At 36.8% G+C, this 26,785-nt stretch overlaps 1 protein-coding gene across 1 annotated transcript in view; it reads left to right on the forward strand.

Annotated features, from left to right (window-relative positions):
• Window positions 1-26,785, forward strand: part of schip1 (schwannomin interacting protein 1) — a gene marked incomplete in the record, with an annotated part of 244,738 nt that overhangs the window by 7,073 nt on the left and 210,880 nt on the right. Inside the window, 2 exon segments of the mRNA XM_024277237.2 lie at window positions 268-336; window positions 4,964-5,105. Coding sequence (XP_024133005.1) covers window positions 268-336; window positions 4,964-5,105 — 211 coding nt within the window.

Below are 26,785 nucleotides of genomic sequence, written 5' to 3' on the forward strand. Positions count from 1 at the left end.
CACCTCCAAGATTTGTGCGTAAGTGATGTAAAAGCTGCTAGAATGCTGGGTTAGATTTATTTTATTTTTTTATTATCCACTTTGAACTTAGATTGTGACACTAAAGCATTTATTATTAAAAAAAAGTATCAAATCTGATTTTTGATAGCCTCTTTTTAAATGACTCCTCAAGTTTGATCTAATATCTTCCATATCTTTACCTCTGTGCATAGAGAGTGCTTGAAGTCTCATAGCTTTATTTGTTTTTCACAGAGGCTGTTTTTGCAGGAGTGAAGATGAGTACAACGGCCCTCGTCACCTTGACCAGCAGCAGTGCCTGGAGATAAAGGCTGTTGTGTGAGTATCTCCACTGACTTCACTGTGTGGCGTAACTCTTGCAGAACCGTCGGCAAATATTCTGTGCTGAGTTTTCTAATCCATTGACCTTTTACTGCTGGTTCATGAAAATCAATTCATTTGCCTTTAATTACTTTTGCGACGCTGGGGTCATGAGTGCAATTTTGGGGCCATGAACCCTCAATGAATACAGTCTAATGTGATTTTTAAGGTGAATTAACAAAGGAACAGCTCTTGCTTCACTTACTTTCTTTAAAGTTTTAAGGCGGCCAAGAAAATGCTCTCTGTGTGTGGAGGTAACATGGTTGAGATGTAGAAAGGGGCTAAAGTTAGTCATACAGAGGGCAGGGGTGGATAAAATGAAGCTTAAGATAGAGTAAAAGTGTAGAAAACAGAGATGGACAAAGACTGGGGGAAAGGTATTGGTTTTAGAGCAGGGATTTATGGCTTAATTCAATTTATTCCATTTGGTTCAGTTGACTCTCTGCTCCACTGCAGGTGAATGTGTTTCTCTATCGAGTAATTGATCCCACTCTCCATCTTGGACGCTGTTGTCAGGGTGACTACACGGATGAAAGAGACTCAAAAGTGATAGACAGAGAAGGGGCTGTTTGTAGAGGTTGTGAACGGAGCTGAGATCAATAGCCACAGTATCAAAAAGTGATATCAATAGTTGAGGAAAAAAACGGCAGATGTTTGGAAGATCTTGAGTTTGTGAAAAATGTTTAGCTTTTAGCCATTTTGGGGAAAAAACAGTTTTGTTCATTTGAAAGGCTTTTAAAGAAGCTCCATAATGTGAAAAATGTTCTGCTATTTTTCTCAGATGTGTAAAATGATGGCTGTAAAAGTTAGAAAGCACCTGAATGTATTTATTTAGTGTATCTCAAACAAGATGTAACCTTTAAAAAACACTTTAAAATTCTAGTTTCTATTCACTCACTTGTTAAAAGATTTAACAAAACATATTGACAGGTTGGAGACAAATAAGTGTTTTTGTCTTTCTTTAGAGATTTAAAACTTATGACTTCTTTTTTTAAGTAGAATTTAAAGGAGTATATCAAGATTGTGAACAAAAATATTGGGTTTGACTATAAGATGCAGATTCTCGTACCATTTTTCTCATGATGGAGGACACATATAAAACTAATCTTAAAACTGCATTTCTGAATATGTAATTATTAAAATTATTGTGAATCAAGAGCAGATTAAAAAATATTGGCTCCTTGCTGCGCTCCATTCTGATGCATTCACTCAACACTTGTGCTGATGGACAGGATTTTAAGTCTTCATTGACACCAGTGAAGATAAAAAATCCTTGGAAAAAAAAGTTCTTGTCTTGACTTTTAATGTAAACATGCCTAGAATAGCACATGGGTTAAACAGATTGAATACATATACGTCTTTGTTTTCCTCATCCGAGCTGGTATCTGTCTCAAAACTGACCAGTTTGATGACTCCAACATTACTCATACATTTTTGTTGCACCACTAAAGTGGAGGGGCTGTGAGCTAGCTGGAGAGAGTGTAAACAGACGGATAATGGGAAGTGGAGGGGGCTTACTCTGCAGCAACAGTCCCGCCCACAACTCAGAAATTAATTTCTGATAAAATACTGCCGATTCGCAGAAATGTTATATTAGAAAACAACTGTATTTTTAAATTTGAGGAAAAAAACAACAAAATCATAATAAAAAAGATGACTGGGAACGCTTTGGAAATGGATCAAAAGATGATTGAGTGGGACTTTATGTTGAACAGTCAAATTGTATTCTAGACTAATGGATATATACACCATGATATAAACTTATAATTGCAAATCTAGGCCATTACCTGACATCCTGTATCATTTACTATAACAAGGTAATGTAACAGCACTTTAAACAGACCGCCCATCAACGACAAACTATGATAAAACTTTCAAGTAAAGGAAAGTACGTTAAAGACAACAGACATGAACAGCAAATATGAATACTCTTAAAATGGTCCAATGTGACTGAACAAAGTCACTATTCATTTGTTTTTAAACCATAGTACACCTTCAAAGTAACTATATGAAGACCAGAATATATATATATTTTCTTAAATGTTTTCTTTGTAATATTTTGCTTTGAGAATGAGAACACACCAGCTGCCTGTTATTGTGTCCCCAACAAATTGTTTAACCCCCTGGTGCTTAGTGGTCACTATAGTGGAGAGTTACTAAAAAATCTCTCTTCATTGGATTGGTTTCTGAGACAGATACCAACATTTGTCAAAAAAATCTTGACCAAGATTTTCATTATTCATGCATCAGAGGGTTAAGGTAGTTAAGGGAAAATGTGTCAGTATTTTTATTTTATTTTAATTATAAAACTTCTGACTTCAAGTTTGAATTGAATTAATAGTTAAATATTTGAGACTTAATTTGAACGCAGATCCATAGACTTTAGGCTATTAAGTTACACTTGCAAAAAAGAAAATTTATGAGCATCTCTGGGTGCGTTGGCCTTTTTTGTTCTGTAAACATATGCACACATGCACAGAATAAACTAAGTCATTATTACAATTCCACGAAAGTCGGATCAGTTGGATTTGCTGGTAATGGCAGCAGGATATTGGCAGATGTTAGTAAACCCACTTGTCCAAAATGACAAATCATGTTTTAATTAAAACTACATATGGAGGTACTTTGGCTTCCATACTACTGATGTCCAGCAAGGGACAATAAACTGTTTATTAGTCCTAATTTATCCTTATTGCTGTTCCATGCAGACTACTATAAAAATAATGTTGTAGTTTGAGGGAGTTTATGTATTTTTTTTTAATTAAAATGATTTAAATGTATGGTGATTGTGATATTTTTAATTAACTGCAGTGATTAAATAAACTCCTTTTCATTGCTGTTTATGTTTCAACAATGCTGCTGCAAATGTGTCTCTAAGCTCTGCCTTGAATGCAGAATGATCTGTCAAAGCAGCTCACTTCTCAGCCACTATCAGGGATTTTAATGAGGCTGCGTCTGTCTCTGGCGTTTGACCTGCACAACATGTGTGATGCTGCTAAGTGACAGTGGTAGCTGAAGCCGAGCGCTGCCAGGTTGCTGTTTCGACTCGATCTGTTTTCATTGTCATGTCTGTTATACTTGTCTAATCCCTGCTTAAGTGATGACCTGGTATCCAGACTTTTTTTTCCGTCTTAATGTTTCTTGTAGTTTCTTTGCTTTATGTAACTGAAAAGTAATCAGTCACACGTCGTTTTGAAACTAGGTAGATCTTTCACTATAAGCAGATTGTTGCAGGAAGCTTGGTTACTTTAATTTTTTTTTTTTAGATCATAGTTTCTTATTTAAACCCATTAAAGTTGAGTGTTTTTCTTGTAATTTTTGTATCACGTCCTTTAATTACGCTGAAAAAACAGGATCTTAAGAACGTAAATAGTCATTTGTCTTTTTTTCTGTCTTGCAAGAAAAATAATTTTATCAAGAGATTTTTTCAAAGACAAAATAATTTTAGTTTGAAAAAAAACATGTCTTGTTTTGCTTATTTTAAGAAAATCTGCTAAAGCAGTAAGAATTATTAACTAATTTTAAAGGGCATGTTATCCAGTTTATCAGTGACTTTTTACAGGTAATATAGGATGAACTGACTAAGAATGTCCAAATTAGAAATTGGTCCCGATCACGTGGCTAAGGACTCGATTAGTATCAAATGCTATCTCCCGATCTGTATGGGATGTTTAATTTATTCGTATTATGATCAGTGCTTTATATTTAAAGATTATTATTATGGATAAATCCTCACTAGAAGTCGACATGTCATGAACGGATCACAACATGTTATTATCCTAAAGCGCAGCAGAATACTGCACCAGTTCAAGCAGAAGGCTAACATAAACAGTTCAGTCAAGCTAGCAAGATGTTAAATAATTTTGAAAACACTTTAAATGACAGAAAGCATTTATATTAGTTTGTCTTATCGTAAACAACAACCTAGTAATGTATTTCAACAGAAAATAGTTGTTTTTTTATGTTAAGCTCTCTCCTTGGTTCCGACAGACAGACGGCTACACAGCAGCTGCTAGCTGCTAGCTCTGTGATTTAACCACTTAGGACCCGAGCTGTTCTTTGATATGCCTGTTCTGACAAAGAAAGAAAAGTTAAGAAAAAATAAAAACTTCTGTGACCACAGCAAAGTCATCATTAGTTTCTAAGAATTGTAAATGAAGATATGAAACCCATTTGGTTTAAAAATGTTCAAAAGTTCTAAAGATTTTTAAACTAAAGTCACTAAACTTTCTCACGTGACTAATTATCACCTACATTTACTAGATAAAAGTTGTTTTTTTATTTAAGGTAATAGTTACACTATTTTTACTTGTTACAGCTACTTTACAGAAACTCTGTTTTCAGCGCTCAATGATAAAATAATGTTAATGAAATGAAAATAGGGAACAACCTGAATCTATTTTTTAAATTTATTGATTTTTAAAATGTGTTACAAAACTATCTGATCAAGATGATAAAATCAGGCCCAATAACATCTGATTGGGACATTCCTAGTGCTGACCATAGGCTTGATTACTTTAGTATCAAGTGCACACTTGAATTGACCTCATTAAAAGAAACCCCCCCACACGTTTTATGTTGGCAGGATTCAGCGGGCCTGGCGGGCTATCATGTCCCGCAAAGTGAGCCTGGAAGAAAAAGACGAGAACTCCGGCATCCATCACTGGGAGGAAGCTCTGGCTTCAGAGAACCTCCATGAGCCTTTGATGACGACCAACATTAGTACGGTAAGACTACAATAGGAATGTCCTTTTGAGTGCTGATCTGCTGTTAGTGAAGAAAAAAATGAAACTAGTGAAGAAGAGTGGAATAACAGGGTGGAATAACAGAGGGGTGATTTCTGTCATTTGGTGGACCGCAGGGGTCGTATTGGTGAAAATACATAGCAGGCCAGCTGGCAATGCGCCCAGCTCTGTAATTAGACGTTAATTAGGTGAATTTTCAAAGCTAGTTGGTTGATTAATGAAGTGCGTCTGCCCTTGTCATCCCCCCGTCTCACCCCCCACCTGCTCTTCATCCCCTCATTCTCCTGAGGGAGTGTTGAGGGAGAATTAAACAGTACTCACAGGCCATGACAGCCAAACAAAAGCAAGAGGAGTACAAAAAAAATACTGTTGCCACTGGCTGATGAACAGTGAGTGGATGAGAGAGCTGGACTTGCACAGACAGAGATGAGGAGATGGATGTGAAAAGGATTCCTTTAGATCCTCAAAAGTTCTTAGTGACAGACGCAGACTCAGACTCCGTCTGTTCTGCTGCTTCTCGAGTTGGTGTCGCCTCTCTGTGTAGTAGTCGCACCAACACACACAAGCCTCCCTCTCGCTATGCCCACGCTCTTTGCAGAGACTCGGTGCTGAAAAATATGATGTCATGTCTGCATACTCACCAGCGTGAGTGTGGGTAGCTTCTTCTATTTTTTTTAGTAAGCAGTGTTGGGGAGAAAAAAACCTAAAGCAAACAGATGGGCTTGTGTCCTGCTCGGTGAGACTGTACGAACCTGCTTTGTTTTTAGATTGTTTGTTCTGCTTGAAAGGACTTGCTGTTCGCTACACAGCAACCAAATGTATTCCTAATTAGAAACTACTGTGGATTGGGAAAAAAAAGGAGAGAGACTGGAAGCTTTTACCCTCAGCACCATGAATTTTCAAACAACTGCAGATTTTATTGATTCTACTGTTAGAAAAAGAAATCAATAGATGTACCTTCCGCATAATAATATGTCATTCTTAAATATATATATATATATATATATATATATATATACTTAAAAAAAAGATTGTTTTCAAACAAATGTATTATATTTCTCTTTTGAGTTTCTAGTGTTTCTGATTTTGTTCTGATTTTATTTAAAGCAAACATTTCTGGTGGGATAACACCAGGCAACTTCTCCCTTTGGGAATGTTCAATCTAATTATTGCATATTATTAAAACTTTTATTATTTTGTATTTTTTTTCTAGAACTCTGATCACACTCTTTACCACCCAGAATGTTTATGTTACTGGTTTTTTCCATGTTTTTCATGATCAGTTCTTCTGAAAGCAACACAAGACTGGCTCTTTGTGTTGAGTAGTGACAGATCAGTTAGTAAATCAACCACTGAGAAGTTCCATTTAATTATCTATCCATGGATGAATGAGCAGACTCTGATTGTTTACTGTAAGGTGGAGGTCAGTGCCAGGCTGACTCTGTTCCATAAAGAAAACTAAACCATTCTGAAATTCTATACAAATGTTTACCAGTAAAATCTAAGCATTGTACAAATTCCCATAGAATTTGCATCATTTTTTTCATTATTATCCGGGGAAATAGGTAAATTTTAGGGATGCGTGATAAAATTTTCCTTTTATTGATATCAGTTGACAAATAAAGTCAGTTATTATGTTGATCAATATGAACATTACTGCTGACAAGCATCCACATTAAGGTATTGCTTTGATTCTTCTGCCATGATGACTACAGAAGCATCAGCCTGTAACAGAATTTCCACGTTAGCTGTCTTTTGACTACCTTAAAGTTTGTCTATTTGTACCATAAAGACACACAGCCTCTAAATCACCGTCTTTTCCCCTATTTTCACTCACCACCGGGAGCTTACCTGTCGAATCGACGAGCACCCAGCTGCCAGTAAATTACCAGGTAGAGTAAACAGATGCTACGAAAAATCTCCCTCTGTGTGAAAAAACAAAACAACAAAAAACCCTTTGCAAATTAAAATGTTTTGGATGTCAATCTTTTCCTTATTCCCCCCTCATTTTTTTTATTCATTTCTTTGTTTTCAGTTTTGTGATTTGGATACTCCCTACATTTATCAAAGTCAAAATATAGATGAGAGTCAACCAGTAACTGTATAAAAGAACTGGACAGTTAAACACCTCCCCCCTATTCCCAAATAGGAAGTACCCGCTGGTTTCCAAGAAGCTAAGACCTTTACAGAGAAATAAACAGCTATTGGTTATTTGTCAGAATTACCATTCTTTTTTAATATGTTTTTACTAATCCTAATTTTTCTTGATATTTTTTTTCTTTATTTCTTTATTTTGAGCCTTCTTTGGGTGTTAGGAGTGTGGACTTTCAACAAGCTCACTCCTGATTGGTGAGAGTGGTTGCCATGGAAATGTTGACTCAGATCAACTTGGACCAATTATCGCTTAGCCTGCTAATGATTTTTTTGTTCAAATTTGTTCCAACATCGAGGTTTCTGTGTTCCAAAAAAAAAAGACAAAAAAAAGACATAAAAAAATGAACTGAAGTGGAGGTACCTATGTCACAAACGGGCAGGTAGCTGGTTCCACGTGCAACGGGGTTATTAGTTCAGACAGGAACTAAGCACAGCTAAAAGTCCACAAAGCTAAATCCGGGTCAGACAGTCAGGGGTCAATAATGAGCATGGGATCATCCAAGAAGAGACTAGAGATGTCAGAATTCAGCCGAGGGTCAAGGCAGGCGGCAGGCAATCAGAAAACATGCGGGGTCATAAAGAGAAGATCAGGTCCAGGTAGAAACACTCAGTAATGCAAGCTGGGTGGCACAAAACAATACGGTGGCAAGAGGGAGACAGAACTCTGACAAGCTAAAAGAATTATGTCCTTTGTTGCCTTTCAATGCCTTTTTTAAATCAAATGAGTTGAAGCTTTGTGTGAGATAAAATGTACTTTATTTGGAACTGAACGCCCTTCTTGATTTGGTAACCGCAGATTTGTTTGTTTGTAAATTTTGACTCTGTGATATGTTAAAGGAATCAAAACTAAGTTCAGACCATTGAATGTATATGAGAACTGGACTCAGTTAGTGTGACATCAGAGAAATCACGCCTCTGGTTCCAATAAAATGACTTCAATTCACCATTTATTTATTTATTTTTTTGCAAGTCAGACATTGCCATGTTGAAACCAGAAATCGTCAGTGAGCATTGACTGATCCAAGTTGGTCTGAGTCACAGTTTCTATGGCAACCATGCTTACTAATCAATACAGAATTTGTTCAAAGTCCCACACCCCTATCATTTTAAAGAGGAACCTGTCAATATAACACTTTGATTGTTCAACATGAGACCATACACTTTTATTTAGACAACTGATTGGTCAGTTTATAACTTTAATAACTTGAAATAAAGAAAGTATAGCAAATAAAAAGGATCAGAAAGAACATGTTAAAAAAGTAACAGAGCACAAATGGTTACTCTAGCAAATATAATGACCGAGTAATAGCTGTTTAATTCTATGTAGTAGTCTATAGGATTTTGGCCGATTGGGACCAGCAGGTATTTCCTATTTGGAACACGAGGTGGGAGGCGTCTTTCAGTCATGACGTTCTCATATACCGGCACATCAGATATCAGCCAATGAGTCACTTGTTTCTTTGAAAGAACAAACGCATAATGACCACTAATAACTCTAGTATTTGATGTCTTCTTGGCAATGCTGCTTTAGTACCCTTGAGTACTTCTGTCTTGATTTCAAGGATTATCTCACTCTGTTACTTTAAAACTTCACAAGACATATCAACTTCTATCACTCAAACCAGCTTACCTAATTTACTCTGAATCAGTTTTTGGGGAGTAATAATAGACGAGCCCTAATGCCTTTATTCCCTCAGGCACTTTCACACTATCTATTGTATCACTCATTTCTTCTGCCTCCACCTCTGCCCACAACACAGGACTTTTTTTTTCTTTTGGTGTCTATCATACTCTCCTTCTCCATCTTGCTCACTTGGTTGCCTCATTCACTCCGTGTCCCTCTGTGGCTGCTGTGTGCTCTGAAGGACACACATTCATCAGTGTAAGGCCAGGGTGCCACATTATATCTTTGTGTGGGTGTTCGTGTTAGCTTATGTGAGCTTGAAGGACCTTGCCTTTGCCCTGTAGGGGAGCGGGAAAGGTTAAAAACATACTTCATACATATTTCATGGAATTCTGATAATAAACACACAAACATCGATACGACACCGCAGCACACGCTCTCTTCATCGTGCATCCTTGATTTACACTCACTCATGTAGATCTATGCATGTGGAATTCAACAGTTTGCTTCAATGTCAGGTTGATATTGCAGGTGCATGTGCAGAAATGAAGGTCTGCTGTAAAACTGGACTCAGATATTTTATTTATGCAGCAGTGATCTGTCATCCCTATAGTAAATCAATAGTTTGGGCTGTTCTGAAGTCATACTTTACTTTGCATGAGATGCAACAACTGCCTGACTTTAACTTTTTCTAAAGCAATTATAGGTACTTATAAGAACTAGTCAGCATCATCCTGGCTTGTACTATGTGGGAGGAAAATGCTGCATTGTGAGTTTATATTTTGATGTTTTTCATAGATTTTCTAAATTTCTCTTACTTTGACTCATGTTTTCCCCAAAGAAAAGCTTCTTCAAAACCTTTGGTTTTGTTTAAATATTTGATCTCACCCAGCTGGAGAGACTCCTGCATTCCATGTTGAGGAACGTTGGAGACAGCTTCTGTATGAGAAAAGCATGAATCATCACTTCTACTGGTAGACAGGAACTGATTTACTCTATATGTGCATATCTTCTGCCAAATTTGAGGATTTTCCCTTAAATTTGTGTAAAGGTTTAGACACTTGGAAACCTTAGTTTGAGAATGGTGAATAATGTACTGTTGTGGTGTTGGCCAGGGTTCACTGTCACGATAATCAGAATTCTGCTTTTAGGGCTTTCAAGACTTGAGTTTGCTTGTTTTTTTTTTTTCTCACCAAAGTTGACATGACCTCTTACACTCAACTGACAAACCTTACTAGGAAGTAAACTGGTGTGGACCAATTATCCCGGGATAAAACTCTTCTAAAAAGTTGCAAAAGTTTAAAGTAGCTTAAATTGGCTTTCAGGTTTAGAAAAAATTAGATTTAATCTAAGTGACAGAAACAAAGTTTGGAAAACCTCCACAGGCAACACTGATTATTGATTTTTCATAGTTACCTTTTACTTGTTCATTGTAGAAAAATGAAAACTGTTCTTAAATGTAGCTGTAGTTCAAGAATTTAGCTTACATGTCTCCTGGACGCGTCCCTGGGGTAGTATTCTGGCCATGGTTCCACTGGGCAAAGACCCATGGAATGACTATCTCAGCTGGCCTTGGAACACCTCAAGATCTCCCCAGAGGAGCTGGAGGAAGTATCCAAAGAGAGGAAAGTGTGGACATCTTTGGTTAGACGTAGGTTGGTGGTGCTGAGGTAGAGCGATTAACCTCTGATTGGAAGATTGCAGGTTCAGTTCCTGTGTGTTGAAGTGTTCTTGGGCAAGACACTGAACCCACATTGCTCCTGATGGTTATGGGTTGACACCAGTGTGTAATTCATGGGTGAATGGTATTGTGACTGTAAAGCACCATGGGCCTCCAAGAAGGTCGTAAAGTGCTGTATAAGTATACACCATTTTAGATTACTACCCCTATGACCTAGCCCTAGACGAGCAGAACCAAACTGACATAGAAGTAGGGCCTATTCTGGTTATATATTTAAAAAAAAATAACAATCAATTCAGATCAGCCAAAGCTTGAACAGAACTGTAAAATACTGTTTTTGGACAAACAAAACTTTGTCTAAATCTTGTTTAGAATCTGAGCTCTAAAACATTAAGAGTCAAGACCCAGAGATGATGTGATAGTATGAGGATGCATTACAATAGCAATCAATTACATGGGTTAATCGATGATGTGCTAGAAGACAGAAACACCCTTGTGACCTCTGAGATACAAAGGATTACCCGCTCGGGTTCAGCTCGATGTCCCAGTTTGTCAAAGTTGGGTTGTGTCCATTAGTTTGGCAAACCAGCTGCTTTAAAACAAACAGGACAGTTATGGGCCTAATTTATTGAAGACGTTGAAGGCATACAGATTCATTAACAATAGTTAATCACACCACTATTCAACAAAATTCCTGCGTTCTAGGTCAAATGCAAGAAAAAATCTGTCATTTTTGGTGCCAAATCTTTTCTTCAAAGTAGTGTTTAACTTAACATTCAGCAGATGCACTTGTGTGAGGGAAAGTGTGGAGGACTGCTAATAACTAATTGGCTGCAGATGTGAATGCAGATGAGGTCTTGCACCCTGCAGAGAGAGCAGAGGCTCTAAACCCATGATTACTCATAGATGAAGATCTGCAAGCTGTTATAGGTGCTAAGTGCATTTCAGTGGTGCGGCTTATTACTAAGATAAATTGAGATAATTGCCAGGTCGCCTCGACACTGCGCGCTGTATTCAGCTTTGAAAATCTCTCGGAGGATCTTTTTAGGTTTCCATTTCACAAAGCCATCTACGCATGCTGACTTTGTTGTCTTTGCGGATCCGCTTGAATCAAAGCCAAGCGTGTCCCTCCGAGATGTTTTGGTTTGTTCGATCCAAAACTGAAAGCTAAGGATCAAAGTGAAAGTCTTGCGAAGATCAAATGCACCAGAGCTACGCTTAGAACCCGACGCCGCAGCTCAACTTTCTGATGACAAATCTATTGATTGAAGTGATGGATGGTTAACTAAAAAAAGCAAGACTGTCGCTGCATGAGATAGATGGAATTGACTGTAAAATATAGATATCCCCCACATTTTCATCCGTGCTTGGTCTGCGATAAGTTTGTGTTTGCAGAAAGTGTTTGAGGACATTGATCTCTTCCTATCTCTGTGACTTGTTTGTGCTTTTATTCCCTTCATTTTCTGAGTGCAGGGGCCAGAGAAAGTGTTAGTGTAAGCGTTTCTGCTGGATTCGCGGGAGATCATTCTGTCATCTCTCACTGCCAAGAATCTCGAGCAAAATGACGGCTGCAACCACGCTGCCACCTTCTACCCTCTTAATCACTTTTTTCTCTCACTCCTTGTCATTCCCTCCCTTTTCCTTTCCGCTACTTCGCCATGTGTAGAAGTTCTGCCACACCCCAACCCCCCGGTCTGATGTGAACAAATGTCTTAGCGGTGTGACTCCATGTCTTGTTGGGAATAAATTCATACACCTCTGCTCAAGATTTGACATCGATCTGGCTTAACTCATTAAATAAGCCGTAACATTTGCCTATTAGCTTATTTACTGTCAAAACAAGCTACAGCTCAGCCGGCATTCTGAGAGGTAATAACTCTTACGTTTTTATCTGACTGGAAAGTAAATGTGACTGCCAGCTCCAAATTCCATCCCTGGATGAAAATGAAGGCATGACATGAGCACAGATTTTACTTCCTTCAAGTAGAAAAGAAATATCAAAAAAGCAGCATACTTACAAACTAATGATCAATTCTGTACTTCTGCAGGTTTATTTCTTAATTTAGAATGTCATTACAAAAATTAATTAAGACTTCAGTAATCCAAATGAGAGAAACTTCATTTTACTGTACATTTTTTTAACATGTTTTTGTTTCATTTTAAGTTAAAAATTGCATTTTTGGGTATTTCTTTATCTAAATTGTGAATCAGGGGCAGATAAGGAATTAAAATGCTGTTGGAAAAAGGTTGTAGGTGTGACATAGAAGCTAGGTTAAACTACCTATTCTTGATGCTTGATGACTTGTAGACAAATAGATCCGTGTACGTCTTTATTTTCCTCGTCCGAGCTGGAATCTGGCTCAAAACTGTACAGGTGGAGCGCTCCAGTTTTGCTGACCATTTTGTTGCACCAGTAATGCTATGTTGGGGTCGTTTTGGGGTGTAAGTTAGTGTGAGAGCATGTAAACACGGGGATGATGGGAAATGAGTCGGACTTTAGGTTTACAGTTTAAGTACTGGTGGTGTTGTTACTGAGTGCCATTACACCATTTGCCCAGCAGGTGGAGATACTGATCTGATTTGTACTCGTAGACTGCAGAAGAAGAAAAAACAAGATGGATTCCCTTAACTGAGCAGATGTCCGTGTTTCTTTTACAACTCTACCGAAACAACAGTACTGCAGTTACTTTGTAAAAAAAAAAAAAAAAAAAAAATTTGTCATGACTAGGGCTACCACGACTAGTTGTCACTATGTCTAAATAATTGGTCTTTTTTATCTCAAAATTCCTGTGTTTGCTTTCTAATGCCGCATCTGTCATTGTCTTTAATGCACATGTGCAGTAATGCTAAATCCAGATTAGTAGTGATGTCACAGGAAGTTATAGGAAGATTCTGATACTATAATAACACGGCAAAGGAGATCGTAACTGTGGGAAACATATAAAAAAAAAAATAAAAATGTCCAAAACAATATCTACAAGGCAGGACTCCACTACATGAACAATTGAAGAGGAAGCACATTGTGACTGAGTATGATAACGCTGAAGAGGGATCATCGACTAGGTAAGCTAAGCTAGCATTAGCGCAAACAGAGAGAAAACTTATTAGCTAAATGTTTTCTGTGCATCCCTGCAACCTTTACCCCATCAGAGTGAAATTTCTGTGCTGAAGGGAACATCTGCTCTCAAAAATGATCAAGTCATTTAGTTTACCAATGATCCGATAAGTCGACTAAACTTAAAAAGGAATCAACAATTAGTCGACTATTGAAATAATCGTTTGCGGCAGTGCATTAGACCGTTAAAGACCATCCCACTACAAATGTGTAACAAAGTATGGGATTCATGTAAAATAATAAAAAAAATGTTGTTGATACATGTACACTTTGAAATGACAAATTATCAGGATGCTATATTAATAGGAAACGTGCTACAAAGACATTTATTCCATGCAGAGAGTGTAGCGTACTGACAAACGACCACGCTCTCTAAACTATCTTTCTGACAGTAGATTTGTTTGTGAGATGCTTATGAATGTGAAGTTTTGACACAGTTGCAAAGCATTCTTAGAGAAACTGACATTTTTGAAGGGAATTGTGTAGGTGTATAATATATAGGAGTCTAGCACTCATAAATACATTTTGTTCAAGGCTTAGGTACAGAGACAAATCTTCTGATTTTTTTTCCATCCTGGAAACTGTTCTTTTGTAATAAAGTTTCTTGCAAGAAATTGAAGTCAAAGTATTTTAAATTTTCTTAAATGTATTTGATGGTTTTCATTTTTTTGACCAATTATTCTTGTATTTTTTTTGCCCCTTGGTTTAGTCATCCATTTAGAATATTCAAATGAGTATGTTCAGCCTTTCTTTTTTCTTTGTAAAGTTCTCATAAACCTGTGGGATCTCATTTCATTCACATTGACTCATAGTGAGATTAGTGCTTTTTTTCAACTTTAATTTCCTGACTCGTAATTCTCTTCTTACTTTATCATTTTCTTGGAATTTTGTGCAGGCACATGCTATTTATTTATTTATTTATTTATTTTCAGGGAGGGAAAACATTATATCCAATTAGGTTGGTCCTTGATTAAAATTGTTATTGATTTTTGAAAGAAAAAAAACAGATATTTATAAATATTTAATCATTTAAATGGATTTCTTGAAATAGGATTGGGGATGCTTCAGAAGCTAACTGAGGCAGATTTGTTTGCTTTTTAGATATTCTTGTTTCATTTTTTTTCTCAATAACACATAAATATATTTTAATTTCACAAATCCTGTGTTGCAAAGTTATGAAAAGTTTCTTTTCTATTAAGCAGACCCTTTTAACTAGAGAGACTTAAGAAAGGCCCAATCCAAATTCTTCCCTTCTCCCTACCCCTCCATTTGAAGGGGCATTTTTAGTTCAAGTGTATCCGGAATTTTTTTTTTTAATCCGAACATCCAAAGAAATTTCCTTGGTAAGTGATCATATTATAAGTGGGTTAGTGCATTTCTATATGGTTACTTCATATAAAAAGAGAAATTGTAAAAGATCTCCCCAGACTGAAGGAATTCCTATCTCTGCCTCATGCACGTTGACTGTTTTAGCACAAATTTATAGTTGTTTGTTCTGTGCTGCTTGCAGTTATTATTACCCAAAACAAAGAACTTTCATGGGCCATTTTTTAGTTTGTGTCAATCAATAGGAAGACCAAAGCATGCAAAGAAGCTTATACTAGAAAGCATTGCTCTAAAATAGCCATTGATTTTGCTAGTGGGAAAATCTCTCAGAGATTCATCATGGATTTATGTCAGCGAGACAATGAGGTGAGAATGGATCTAATGTCTGCAGGAGGGGGACGATGGATCGCTAAGAAACTCAAAGGATGGGAGTGGTGTAGATTTTGAAGTAGTTATGAGAATAATATCTCTGCATTAGGGCTTTTCGAGCCAACCTTTCATTGGCTGGGACTATATATATTTATAGAGCCATAAGTGTGTCAATGGGGTCACTCTTTAGTAATACATCTTGCCATAGTTTTACAAAATGCATCAATAGTCTACATTAGAAGCACCTTATAACCCCCATCAAAAAAAAAAAAAAATCAATGAAAGCTGCTACACAAACAGATAAATTGATAAATGACAAGAAAAGAGGTTGAGGGAGATCGTGACCAATAAACTGAGAAGGTTTTTGGCATTTAAGGTTCTTTTATTTGTGCAGCATCTTGAATCTTTGGTTGGAAATTCAAAACAGAGTGTAAAAAGCAATTCAACGATGCAAGACTTCACAGGTTTTGTATGGAAATTTGATTGGATGCTCTCTGCCAACTCCCCGAGAGCCCTTTAATTGGTTATTTATCTAGAAAACATGCCATTTAGCCGACATTACTTAAACTAAACAAGCATGTAGCTGCATGCATCCTCGCATATGACTGCCTATAAACATGTTGTGCCACCCTTATTCACACAGACTGGCAATAAAAAAGCATAAATCTGCTGGAAGCATCTCTCAACCATCTGCAGGAGTAATAACAATCTGGTACCTTAGGCAATATGCTCTCCTGTTCTATTTCAACACAACTCTCCCTGCACACTCACATCCCCACCAGTTATCTCTTCAACTCCCTTTCCTTGCCTCCAGTTTTTTCCCCCCTTTGTCTTTTCTTCCTTCATTTCTTCCAGACGACTTTTTTCTCATGCTTTCACACATAGGATTTGTCCCCAGATAGGCTCAGTCCTCATGACCAATGAGTCCGCCATAATGAGGTCCCTGGAGCAAAGAGGAGTGGTGTAAACAGCCGTGGAGGGCAGCAAAGGAGAAGTACAGGGGGTTAATCTCCTCCCTGACCCACTCGAATATTAAAACCTCTGGAGTCCTTTACCCTCGTCTAACTTTAACTCCCACAATCATTCCTGCTTTTCTCTCTGTCCCTCTGCTCTGTTCATTAGCCAACTACCATTACTGTCCATTAACTAGATCAGAGGCATTATAATCCGCCTTTGACAGCGTTCCCGCTGCTCCTGCAGAACATTTCACGTTGAGTAAAAGCTGCAGGAGAAGTGGCTGCAGAAACTTTGCTTATAGACTCAAATCAAAAGCATGCATATGTAAGAAGAGGCTGAGGACTGCAGCACAGAAGAGAGAATAATATTCATAATGATTCGTATTTCATCTCATATAGAGTGCAGCATTCCCTAAAGATGTCTTTTTTTTTTCCTCATTCGATGGGAGGCATCTTGGTTAAACAGATTCACAGTCATTAGAAAGAAAAAAGATAAGAAGATTCCATGTTTTGTTTTCCTACGTACTTCCACTTTGGGGTTTGCCAAAGAGAAAATCCCCTTTTCCTGTTTAAAAAGTCATTTTGGCCTTTAAGAAGAAAGAGCTGATATGTTGACTAATTCACTTTAAGACCACTGACACTTCCCTGATACGGTGAAGTCCTGATTGTTGCAGCCTGCTGCTGATTGTCTCATTAGTCTCTGCATGAACAAAGAAGGCGAGTTGTTCATCTTTCTGAAAGAGAATTATCAGTAAAAGCAGCAGTTTGAGAAGAAAAAACAAAACAGGAAGTTACCTTTTTGTTCTTTGTCCTTTAAAGATTAATTTGTTATTTTGACAATAGTTCTCCAACACACATTTGTGTCTGTTTTCTTTCTTTAAATCAGCGCATGCACATCTGTACAGATCCTGTTTTTTAAAGAACGTTTCAACAAAATAAGTGAATGAACAAGAATTACAGTAGGTGGCACATGTTGTGGCTTTATGAGCAAAATGCAATGACATGAATGGCTTTAAGACGAAACACTTTATTCACTCCTGATTAAAAATCCAAAGATCAGTTAGGAAAATGCAATCATTTCATTTATAACAGCTGGACCATAACACGGTTCTAAACAGAGCTTCAACATGCAAAAGAAGAACAAATATTCTTAGCTGCAGATATATTTCAAATGAAAAGCACTCTTCATCAGCTGATCAAAAGTTTAAGGCCACACCCCTTCAAAGCCCGTTTTTGCTCCCAAATTTGAATTCAAAGTTGTTTTGTGACAAGTGATCATCCTGTTAGGGTCTCTTGGTGGCAAAAAGGTGAAACAGCTCAATTTCTTTGAATGTGGCAGGATTGTTGAGGTTGGATGCAGTAAAACAGTTTACTTTGAAATCTGCATCCACATCTGTTCTGACTGTGTTTTTGTTTTTATCCTGCAGTGTTAGATTTCTTTTAGAACAAAAGAAATAAACAAGAGTGGGTCACATATTGTGTCACTATAACTGTAAAAAGTGAAACATCAACTAAAGTTTGTTAATTTGTTACATTTAAAATGATTAGTTTTCATCAAATTAAAATATTGAGTTGATCACTTACTCAACTCAAAAATGTAATTTTATAAAATGTTTTAAATCAAATTACAAATCTTTTGCTAATTGATCCAATGTTTCCATTTTTATAGTACAGGATATGTCCAAATTCCTTCACCACATAGTGCACTTTGTTTGTCATTTTGCAGAGGTGTCCGCACCTACAATTTCAGAATCGAGTGCCATAGAATTTTCCCAGAAATAATTATGTTCATTTATGAAGCACTTTCCTTCACCAGCCAGGTAGGCCCACAGTGCTGTACACAAGGAAAGCAGAATAGGTTATATAACCATAAAAAGCATACAAGACATTAAAACAAAGATTTTAACCAAAGAACAAAAATTTACACCAAATGTAACAAACCAAACAATTACCTGCGGATAAACCAGTGTGCATTGATGCTCACTAGATTGGTGTGTATTTACAACATTGAATTGCGTGTGAAAATGTTTTGCAAAAATAAAGAAGTATTTAAATGTATTTTGTCATGTTTTCATCACCAGAACAGTGGATTCATTCATACCTTGTAAAAGTCTTGTATTGATTAGGTTTTCACCTTGTGAAATTGGTGATGTTTCGTTTGCCATTAAAAAACAAACAAACAAACAAAAAAAAAAAACGTAGTGAGCATGGAGGGTGGATTCCTCTAAAAATCCAGAGCACTAGATAGTCCCGCACTATATAGTTTTTAGTAGTTATGGATTAAGGAGGGAATTGGGACGTAGCTCTAGTGTCTTTTTTTTAGTAAAAACAGAACATCTATGGCTTCAAGGGAAGATGTTGCACTATAAATTTGCACACTTAAGAGGATCTGTGAGGCAATTTGTGAATTATTTTCCAGAATTGTGCCAAACTCATGGCAGGTTTATATTGCATTTTTCTGCGTTGCATAGTCGTCAGAACATTTGTTCTCACAGTATGACTCCCCATATTGTCAAAGTAAGTATTTATGATATCCTAATGAGAGTTTACTAATGCTTGTTAGATTTTACAGACTGGACATGTTAGTAGGAATATTAGATTTGCCAACAAATCTTAGCAGACATGTCCGCCTAGCAGCAGTTAATATTAAAGACGTTGGTAAACTCACCAACAAAAACATTCCTTAAAGCTAAAAAAGTATCTTTTTTTAAAAAACTGGAAACATCCTATGTACCAAATATAAGAATAAAATAGTTGAAGGATATGTGTTGAAGTTCATGACTTCCTACTTTGAGTAGAATCCAGAAAGTGAACATAGAAAGTGCACAGATCTTGTTGTTCTCCCCTCACCACAGGAGATAGTGAGACCGGCTGCAGAAATGTCAATTCTCTCAGATATTCTTATTTTCACCAGCTGCTTACACCACTGTGTTTCACCAGACCAAGAAGCTTCAGATTCTCTTGCAGCGTGCATGTTTCAAGTGTAGTTACGGAGGGAAAATGCTGTACCAACACTCCGTGTCTCAGGTGCTCGAGTGGCCTTCCGTTATTTAAATAACTGACATTTACATTCCGGGCTTGGACAGTCCACATGTTGATGCATCCTTGGGCAGAAAACCTAACCCTGCTATCACTTGCTGCTGTGCGAGTACGTGGAAGATAAATAAAAAGTATTTTGTAGACAAACAGAAATGCTGTTTAAGCTAAGAAAGTGCAACGTGAGTGAATGGGGTTGTTGTGGAAAAGTGCTTTGAATGGTCAAATGGAGAAGTGCTACATAAATACAGTCTATTTACCATTTATCTTACAGTGTTGAAACAGTTGACAGCTTGTGAGCGCGTGCGCTGCTGTGTCAGCATCACATTACTGTGGGTCCTACCTCCAAAGTGCACTATGGTATAAAAGTGCTGGTTTTCCGTGACTGCACATGGCCCAGGATTCTTAATTCATAACTTCTCCGTTTTAGGGTTTTTTTTTTTTTCCTAAAGACTTCTCCAAGTTCAAGTTTCAGTGGAGTTTAAAGACCTACTTCAAAGGAAATTGTGTTTTTACCATGTTCTTGTAGATTTTTTTTAAATAATGGAGGACATGTATGAAGCAAATTAATCTTAAAATTGTTTTATTCAAATTGTGGTAAATCAGGAGCGGACTAAAAATGTTGCTGTAAAAAGCTTGTAGTTGTTTAGTACCAATTAGGATCAACAAGCCACGACCTCTCTCCTCCTCTCCATTCCGATGCATCCAATTGCAGACAAATAGATCCTAGAACATCTTCCTTTTCCTCATCCGAATTGGCGTCTAGATTAAAACTGTATGGATAACTCCATTGCTCACAATTTTTGTTGCACCACTAATGTTAGGTTGGGGTTTTGAAGGGCTGTAAACTAACGGGAGAGAGTGTACACAAAGGGATGATGGGAAATGAGTGGAGACTTACTGTGTGGTACTGGTCACACCCACATTTTGGATGTAAATTTCAACAGTTTTTTTTTTTTAATCTAAGAATTTATATTCATAATTAAAAGACCACAGGGAAAACTTAAAATAGATCAAAAGATGATTGGAGTGGGACTTCCAGTGTTTGCCAAAACACAACCTTCAGGGGTGTTTAAGTTCTCACTCATCACAAAGCAATCAAATTTCAAATCTGTATTTGTGTTTGCATTCTGTATTTTTACACTATTTTATTAAAATGAAAAAAAAAGTTTTTCCACTCAGCTTCATATTAGTTAATAAAAGTGGTAAAATCTGTGCTCCTGTCTTTTAACAATTAACATAGTGACTTGTTTTTTTACAATTTTTACTAATAATTTCCCAATTTTAGCTTTTAATTTTTTTCTTTGGAGAAAATCAAATTATTATTTCAGTCTTTAAACTAAATTTCTTGCCCAGTTCAGTTTTCCCACATTTGTTGTTAGTGTTTTTCCACTACAACCTTTAACGATTGACTGGAAGATTTAGGTCATTTTTTTAAATACAATTTTGATTTGTTTAACTCCAGTATACATTTCGATATTAAGCATGCCAGTGAAGGCTTCAAAGAAGTCCTTTGGGTGAGTTTCTCACAGGCGTATTTGATCTTTATCTGCCCTTTCTCATGTCTTTTTGATCTGAGAGTCAGGGACGAAGGGAGAATTTGTTTTCCTTCAGTTTGATGTATATAATGAGGATCCACTCATTCCTCCATCTCAGAAAAGAGCAAATTGGAGAAGTCAAGGGTTTAGAAGATTACAGTGAGTAACATGCAGAAAATTTCTTTAAAGCACTCAATTTTCCCTATTGTTGAATAATCAGAATGTTCTTAAAAAATCTCTAAAGCTTTTCTGAATGTTATTATAATTCTTGGATTTTTCATAATTTACTGAAGGACTGCAATGGTAGGTGTGTATGTGAACAGTGTGCATCATCTCCAGTGTGTTTGTATATTTGTCATCAGGACTTCCACATATAAAGTTTTACTTTTAACTTCAAGCAGCACAAGATGAGCTTCTTAGGTCAGACTAACCCCAGCAAAAACTCATATGTAACTTTATTAAATGTGATTTTTAAATCAAACATTAGATATATTTACAAAAAATTGCAGCTTTTCTCTACAAGAACAGTCCGTCCATGCTAAGAGGAGCAGCACTCTTACTCACATTTAGCTAAAGATGGAACTTTTTTATCCCCAAATTATAACCATCCATTCTGACTTAACAGTTACTTATTTTCCTTTTATTCCTTTTAGGGTTTGTGAGTACTGTAAAACAAAGATGAAAAGAAAATCATTATAAAATTAATAAAACAGAAGAACTGAGTTACTTTGTAAACTTTCCAAATTGGTAGCAGTAATTTTCTCTCCCGCTGAGGGTTAGTACAGCCTAAATAAACTGAAGAGGCCGCTTGACTGCCCTCACTGGCTCTGAGCAGCGCCGTGTCTTTGTCCCCTTCAACAACACAGGGTGCTGAGGAGGTGCAGTTTACCACATGCTGAAGAAGAAAGGGTAAAGATGAGGGGCTTCTGGGGGAGAGGAGAGAGCTTACCTTTCACTGCTGTGCCCAAATCAGCTTAACAGGGATGGAGTTCATAGAGTCAAAGTCACATAAAATGTAAAAAAAAAAAACGTCTTAATCTTTTTCATGTTTTTAGCTCGTTCTGTTGGCATTTTTCTGATCATGGAGGGCATACAGTAATAAAGAAAATTAAACTCAAAATTGCATTTCTAAATATTTAAAAGATTGTTGTGAAGCAGAAGCAGACGAAAAAAAATATATATTTTCATTGTAAAAAGTGAAGAAATTGCTTATAGAGCAACAACGGAGAGTCAGTGAAACAATACTTTAAAGGGTCTATATTATGCAAAATCTGCTTTTTTGAGTGTTTAAGTGTATCATCTTGTGACATAATTCCTCACAAAAGAAATTCAAACTTCACACATCTCTGAGCACCAGCCCCTCTCAAACCACAAAAACAACACATTGTGATGTCACAAAGTGAGAACAGCCCCTTCCAGGAAGAATCTCATAATTCATGAATAATTCACTCTTTATTGTGCCAAAGGTAATATATTATCATTTTAATGGATATAGTTTACTCTGAAAGGCTAAAAAATAGCATGGTAAAGGTCTTTTAACTGAAGTAGTGGAAGCATTTGTGCTCAGTCATATTGATGTCAATCAGGAGCCTGATTGGCATCACCTGTGAGAGTGAGCCCGGCTGCAGTGGCTCCAAGATTCAGCGTGCCACATGTGACTGATCTGGATCTGTCAAACGTGACATGATAGTACCACCTCCAATCTAAAACCCGTTATAACAGAGTGCTGTGGTAGTGTCAGCGTAATGAGGCTGCTGACATGTACGAGGAGGAGAACACACAAGGCTGTGGTCGAGGCTCCTGCATCTTTAAACTGCCCAAAATGTTTTGTGTCCTCAAATGTTAATTATTTAACCTAACAAATACCAATCAAGAGCTCACAAAATAATGCACTGTTTGCATTTGACAGGAAGAAATGTTTATTTTTCCTGCTTTAGGTTTCATTTATCTAGTAAATATTTTATTTACAATTTTTTTTTAATCTTTAGCCTCAAGGTTTCATGTTATATAAACATATTTTTCATCCATCACATCAAATCTTATCAAATGTCTTATTATTTTTCCTAAAATCTCTAACTGCCATCCTTTTAAAACTGGGTCCAAACAGTATGTCGTGTGAACATTTTAAGGATTTTCTTTACTGTAAAAAAAGTTTTTTTTTTTTTTATCTGTAAAACACAGAAAACCTTAAGTACCTTCACCTTTTCTTTTTATTGTAACACAAGAAATAACAAGGCACATCATTATACACGTTCAATGAGAAATCGGATCGTTCCTTGGAGACTAAGTGGGCAATGGGATGAGCAGATAAAAAGCTTAGGTGAAGAATGGCTCTTTAATCAGCTTTCAGGAAGAAAAATGACTCAAAAAAAATAAATTCCCCGGACATGGCCTTTTAGAGCCCTTTAAACACGGAGTATGTTACACTTAACAAAAAGTGAATACTGGTATTGTAGCACTGGAGCTCGTTATTAGTTCCAGAAATAAATGTTTATTTTGTTTTTAGATGCTTTATTCTCATCCTGGCTTTTGCAGCAGGTAGAAAGTCTGTAGGAATATCTATGAAATGTAAACAATAAAGTATAGGGGTGTTATCACAGGCATGGAAACTAAATTGTTGAATTTTCATCTTGTTCCTGAAATACTAGAACAGCTTGAAGAATTAACGATTTCTTCAAGTAAATCTTTTGATCTGATGTAAAAACGTTCCTCGTGGTCACTGAATTATGATTATGCTGTTTTGAGTTGTTTTCTTGGATATAGTTATTGCAGAGCTGCAGGAAATCGTTAGAAATTCACCTCTGAGTTATAGGTGGAACCTTTTAGCTTGAAGCAAGCCCTCCCCACTTCCCATCGCCCATTTGTTAGGACGCTCACAGCCCCCCACACCCAACCTTACCTCACCAGTACAACAAGAATTGAGAGCATTAGAAATATTCATCTTGTTACCCATCGTTCTGAGCCAACAGGAAAACAAAAGAACTCAGTCCTATGTATTGCAGGATATTTTACAGCATAATAATAGTATATTTTCTATATTAGTATATGTTACTTTAATAAAAATAATTAATTTGTTGTTTGTTTCTATTATTAGGGCCAATCAAAAGTACAAAAGGCAAATTTGGCCACCTATGAGAAAGTGATATAAGTTACTACAGCCTCAGCCAGGCTGCTGGCTGTACAAGCAGAAGATAGGGGCTACGTAATGGTTATATTTAGCTCCTCATCTCTCTGAGAGCTCTCTGAGCGCAGTCGTCTGCTGCTGCAGCCACTCTGGTGAGAACTGTAGTATCTAGGAACATTTAATGCTCTTTTTGCCCGCCGTTATGTTTAATTTAGAGCCTTATAAAATCCACATTTCTTGCTTTTGTGTGGATTTAGTCACTAGGGATTTTCTTTTTGGGAAAAGTTGTGTTCATTATACTTGATTCTGTGTTCGGTTGTAAGTTTCTTCCCATCTGTATTTTCATCCATTTATTCCCAAACCTGATTTTCCACAGTAATCTCTTTTCTTTTTCAGTAGAATGGAAGTTAGAAGATGAGTTTGGGATTTTTTTTCTGCTTTTCTGATTCCCTGGGTTTGAAGCTGCATTACATCAGATTCTCCATCCTGCCTCCAAAGCCTTCCCCTCCATCATTGAGTGTCTTTTTGAGGAGGAAGTGTACCAAACCAATGATTTTTCTATTCCACCCCTATACATTTCGTTTAATCTTAAAAACACAGTGGACACAAGAGTGGGGCAGAGGATTGCAGCCATGCAAGGAACCCTGCTGCAGACTTACAGCTGCAGCCACCTCACATACGCATTTCTGCAGCTGCAACACTGGGGTTTACTGTTATAAATCATAGATGAGGAAGCTGTAAACAGCCTGTTTGCTGTATGAATTAAGCTTTACTCTTCTGTATCTCCCAGTCTCTCTCTCTGAGAGCTGTTGGTTGTTGGCTCCTTGCAGCTCCAGATGAGCCAAAGTCTCTGGCTCATCTCTCTGCATGTCAAGGTGTGTTTTATGCACACGTGGGCTTGCAAGTGTCAAAAGGCTTTCTACTGGTATTTGGCGTGAGCAGCTCTCATCTTTAATGCATGCTCCCTTGCCTACAGGGAAGCCAGAGGCTTTACTGCTGGTTAACCTCCAGTAAGTCCTTAAGCATATCATCACAGACAGAACTTCCTGTAGTTTCTCCAACTTCCTTGGAGCCTATCGGTGCCACTTTCCAAAGCACAGCGGGTGCCCTTTTAGTCTGTCTCATTTTTTTTGTCAAGCAGAGAACTATTTAATCTTTAGTGTTGGGAATCCACCAGAGATGCAAATAGAAACAGTTTCAGAACTTCAAAGAAGCCTTGGTAGTGCCGCCAAACTATTGAATAGTTTCCATTTTATTATACAAGCCCACATTTTGATTTATTATACAATATGAATTTGGAACATTTATATTTCAAAGCCAGTCTAATTCTAGGAAACTACCCTCACATATCTAATAATTTAAGCCTTTTTTTTTTTTAAATAGCTTTTTTTGCTTAAAAAATTGAATTTGCTGAATCAGCATTCTAATTTCTAATAGCTACAATAACTTTGCTTCATTTTTTGTGACCTAAGATGGCAAAAAGGTGGGTTTAGAAAGTGATTTTCATCAGATATTTTTTTTTCTTGATGATGCTTTTAGAATATAGTAGAAAGTAGGGGTGTGTGTATTGGCAAGAATCTAGCGATACGATAAATATTGCGATGCCACGTCTTACGATATGTATCACGAAACATCCCAAGATTGTACTCGATCAATATTATACAATTTTCTTTAAAGAGTATGACTTAAAAAAAAAACTCCACCCAAATATAAATGCACTACTTATGTTAATAATGGGTTATTATTTTATTTTATTTTATTTTTTTAATGATCACAACACCACTGCAACTGTATCTCAAGCACAAGTTTACTCAAGCAAATCCATGCTGCTTTTCTTTTGGTAAATTTAGGAATATTAGTGTTTGAGGATCAATATTGTCTGATTTCCACATCAAATATTTTTCAATATTAAAAAAATAGAATAAATGTCCCTTAATTAATAAGGTTCTAGAAGTATGACAAACACAAGTAAGACGTTGAACTGCAATTGCTCATAAATAATTAATTACATTTTGTCTTGTCAACATTTTAAATCGATACAAGTATCACCAAATAAAATATTGCGATATATTGCTAAATAGATTTTTCCCTACACTCTTAGTACAAAGTAATAATTCTTTTGAGAAGCCACAAAAAAATCCAAAGAAATGCCATTAATCTGGCTTAAACACACACAATCCACAAACTGCTCACTAGAGTTACCAATTCTCTGGTAGCATCTCAGATTTGTTGCAACAATCTGGAAATGCCACGGAGATAAGGGATGTGAGCACATGCTATTTGGTCAAGAGCACTGTTTAGTTTTATTTCAAAACAACTGAGTATAGTAAACAATCTGCAGAGCACTTTCATTGACTTTTATCAGCAGTAAATCAGATGTTACAGCACACATTGTTCTGCTCTATTACCCCCATCTTGGTGAGTAATAGTTTCCCTTTGAAGAAATGTCGTTTATCCTCACAGGCCGGCACACATTCTGCATGGTGAGATGATTTTATGTCGGCCAGGTTTCTGGAAGTGGCTCGTCGTGGTTGCAGTCAGTGGTGATGAATAATTATAAGAAGAGGATAAAATATTTGTAATATTATTTATCATAAAACCAGTAGTTTTATTTCTTGCAACAACCATGTCAGCGTGAGGTTTCGTAGTTGAGAGTGTGATGGTCCTCTGCATGTTGTTAAAACAGTGGAGACTAATGGTTTATGGCGGTTAAAGTTGATTATCTTTTGCTAAAGCGTT

This window comes from Oryzias melastigma, linkage group LG13, assembly GCF_002922805.2.
Source record: "Oryzias melastigma strain HK-1 linkage group LG13, ASM292280v2, whole genome shotgun sequence".
In the NCBI taxonomy this organism is placed as follows: Eukaryota; Metazoa; Chordata; class Actinopteri; order Beloniformes; family Adrianichthyidae; genus Oryzias; species Oryzias melastigma.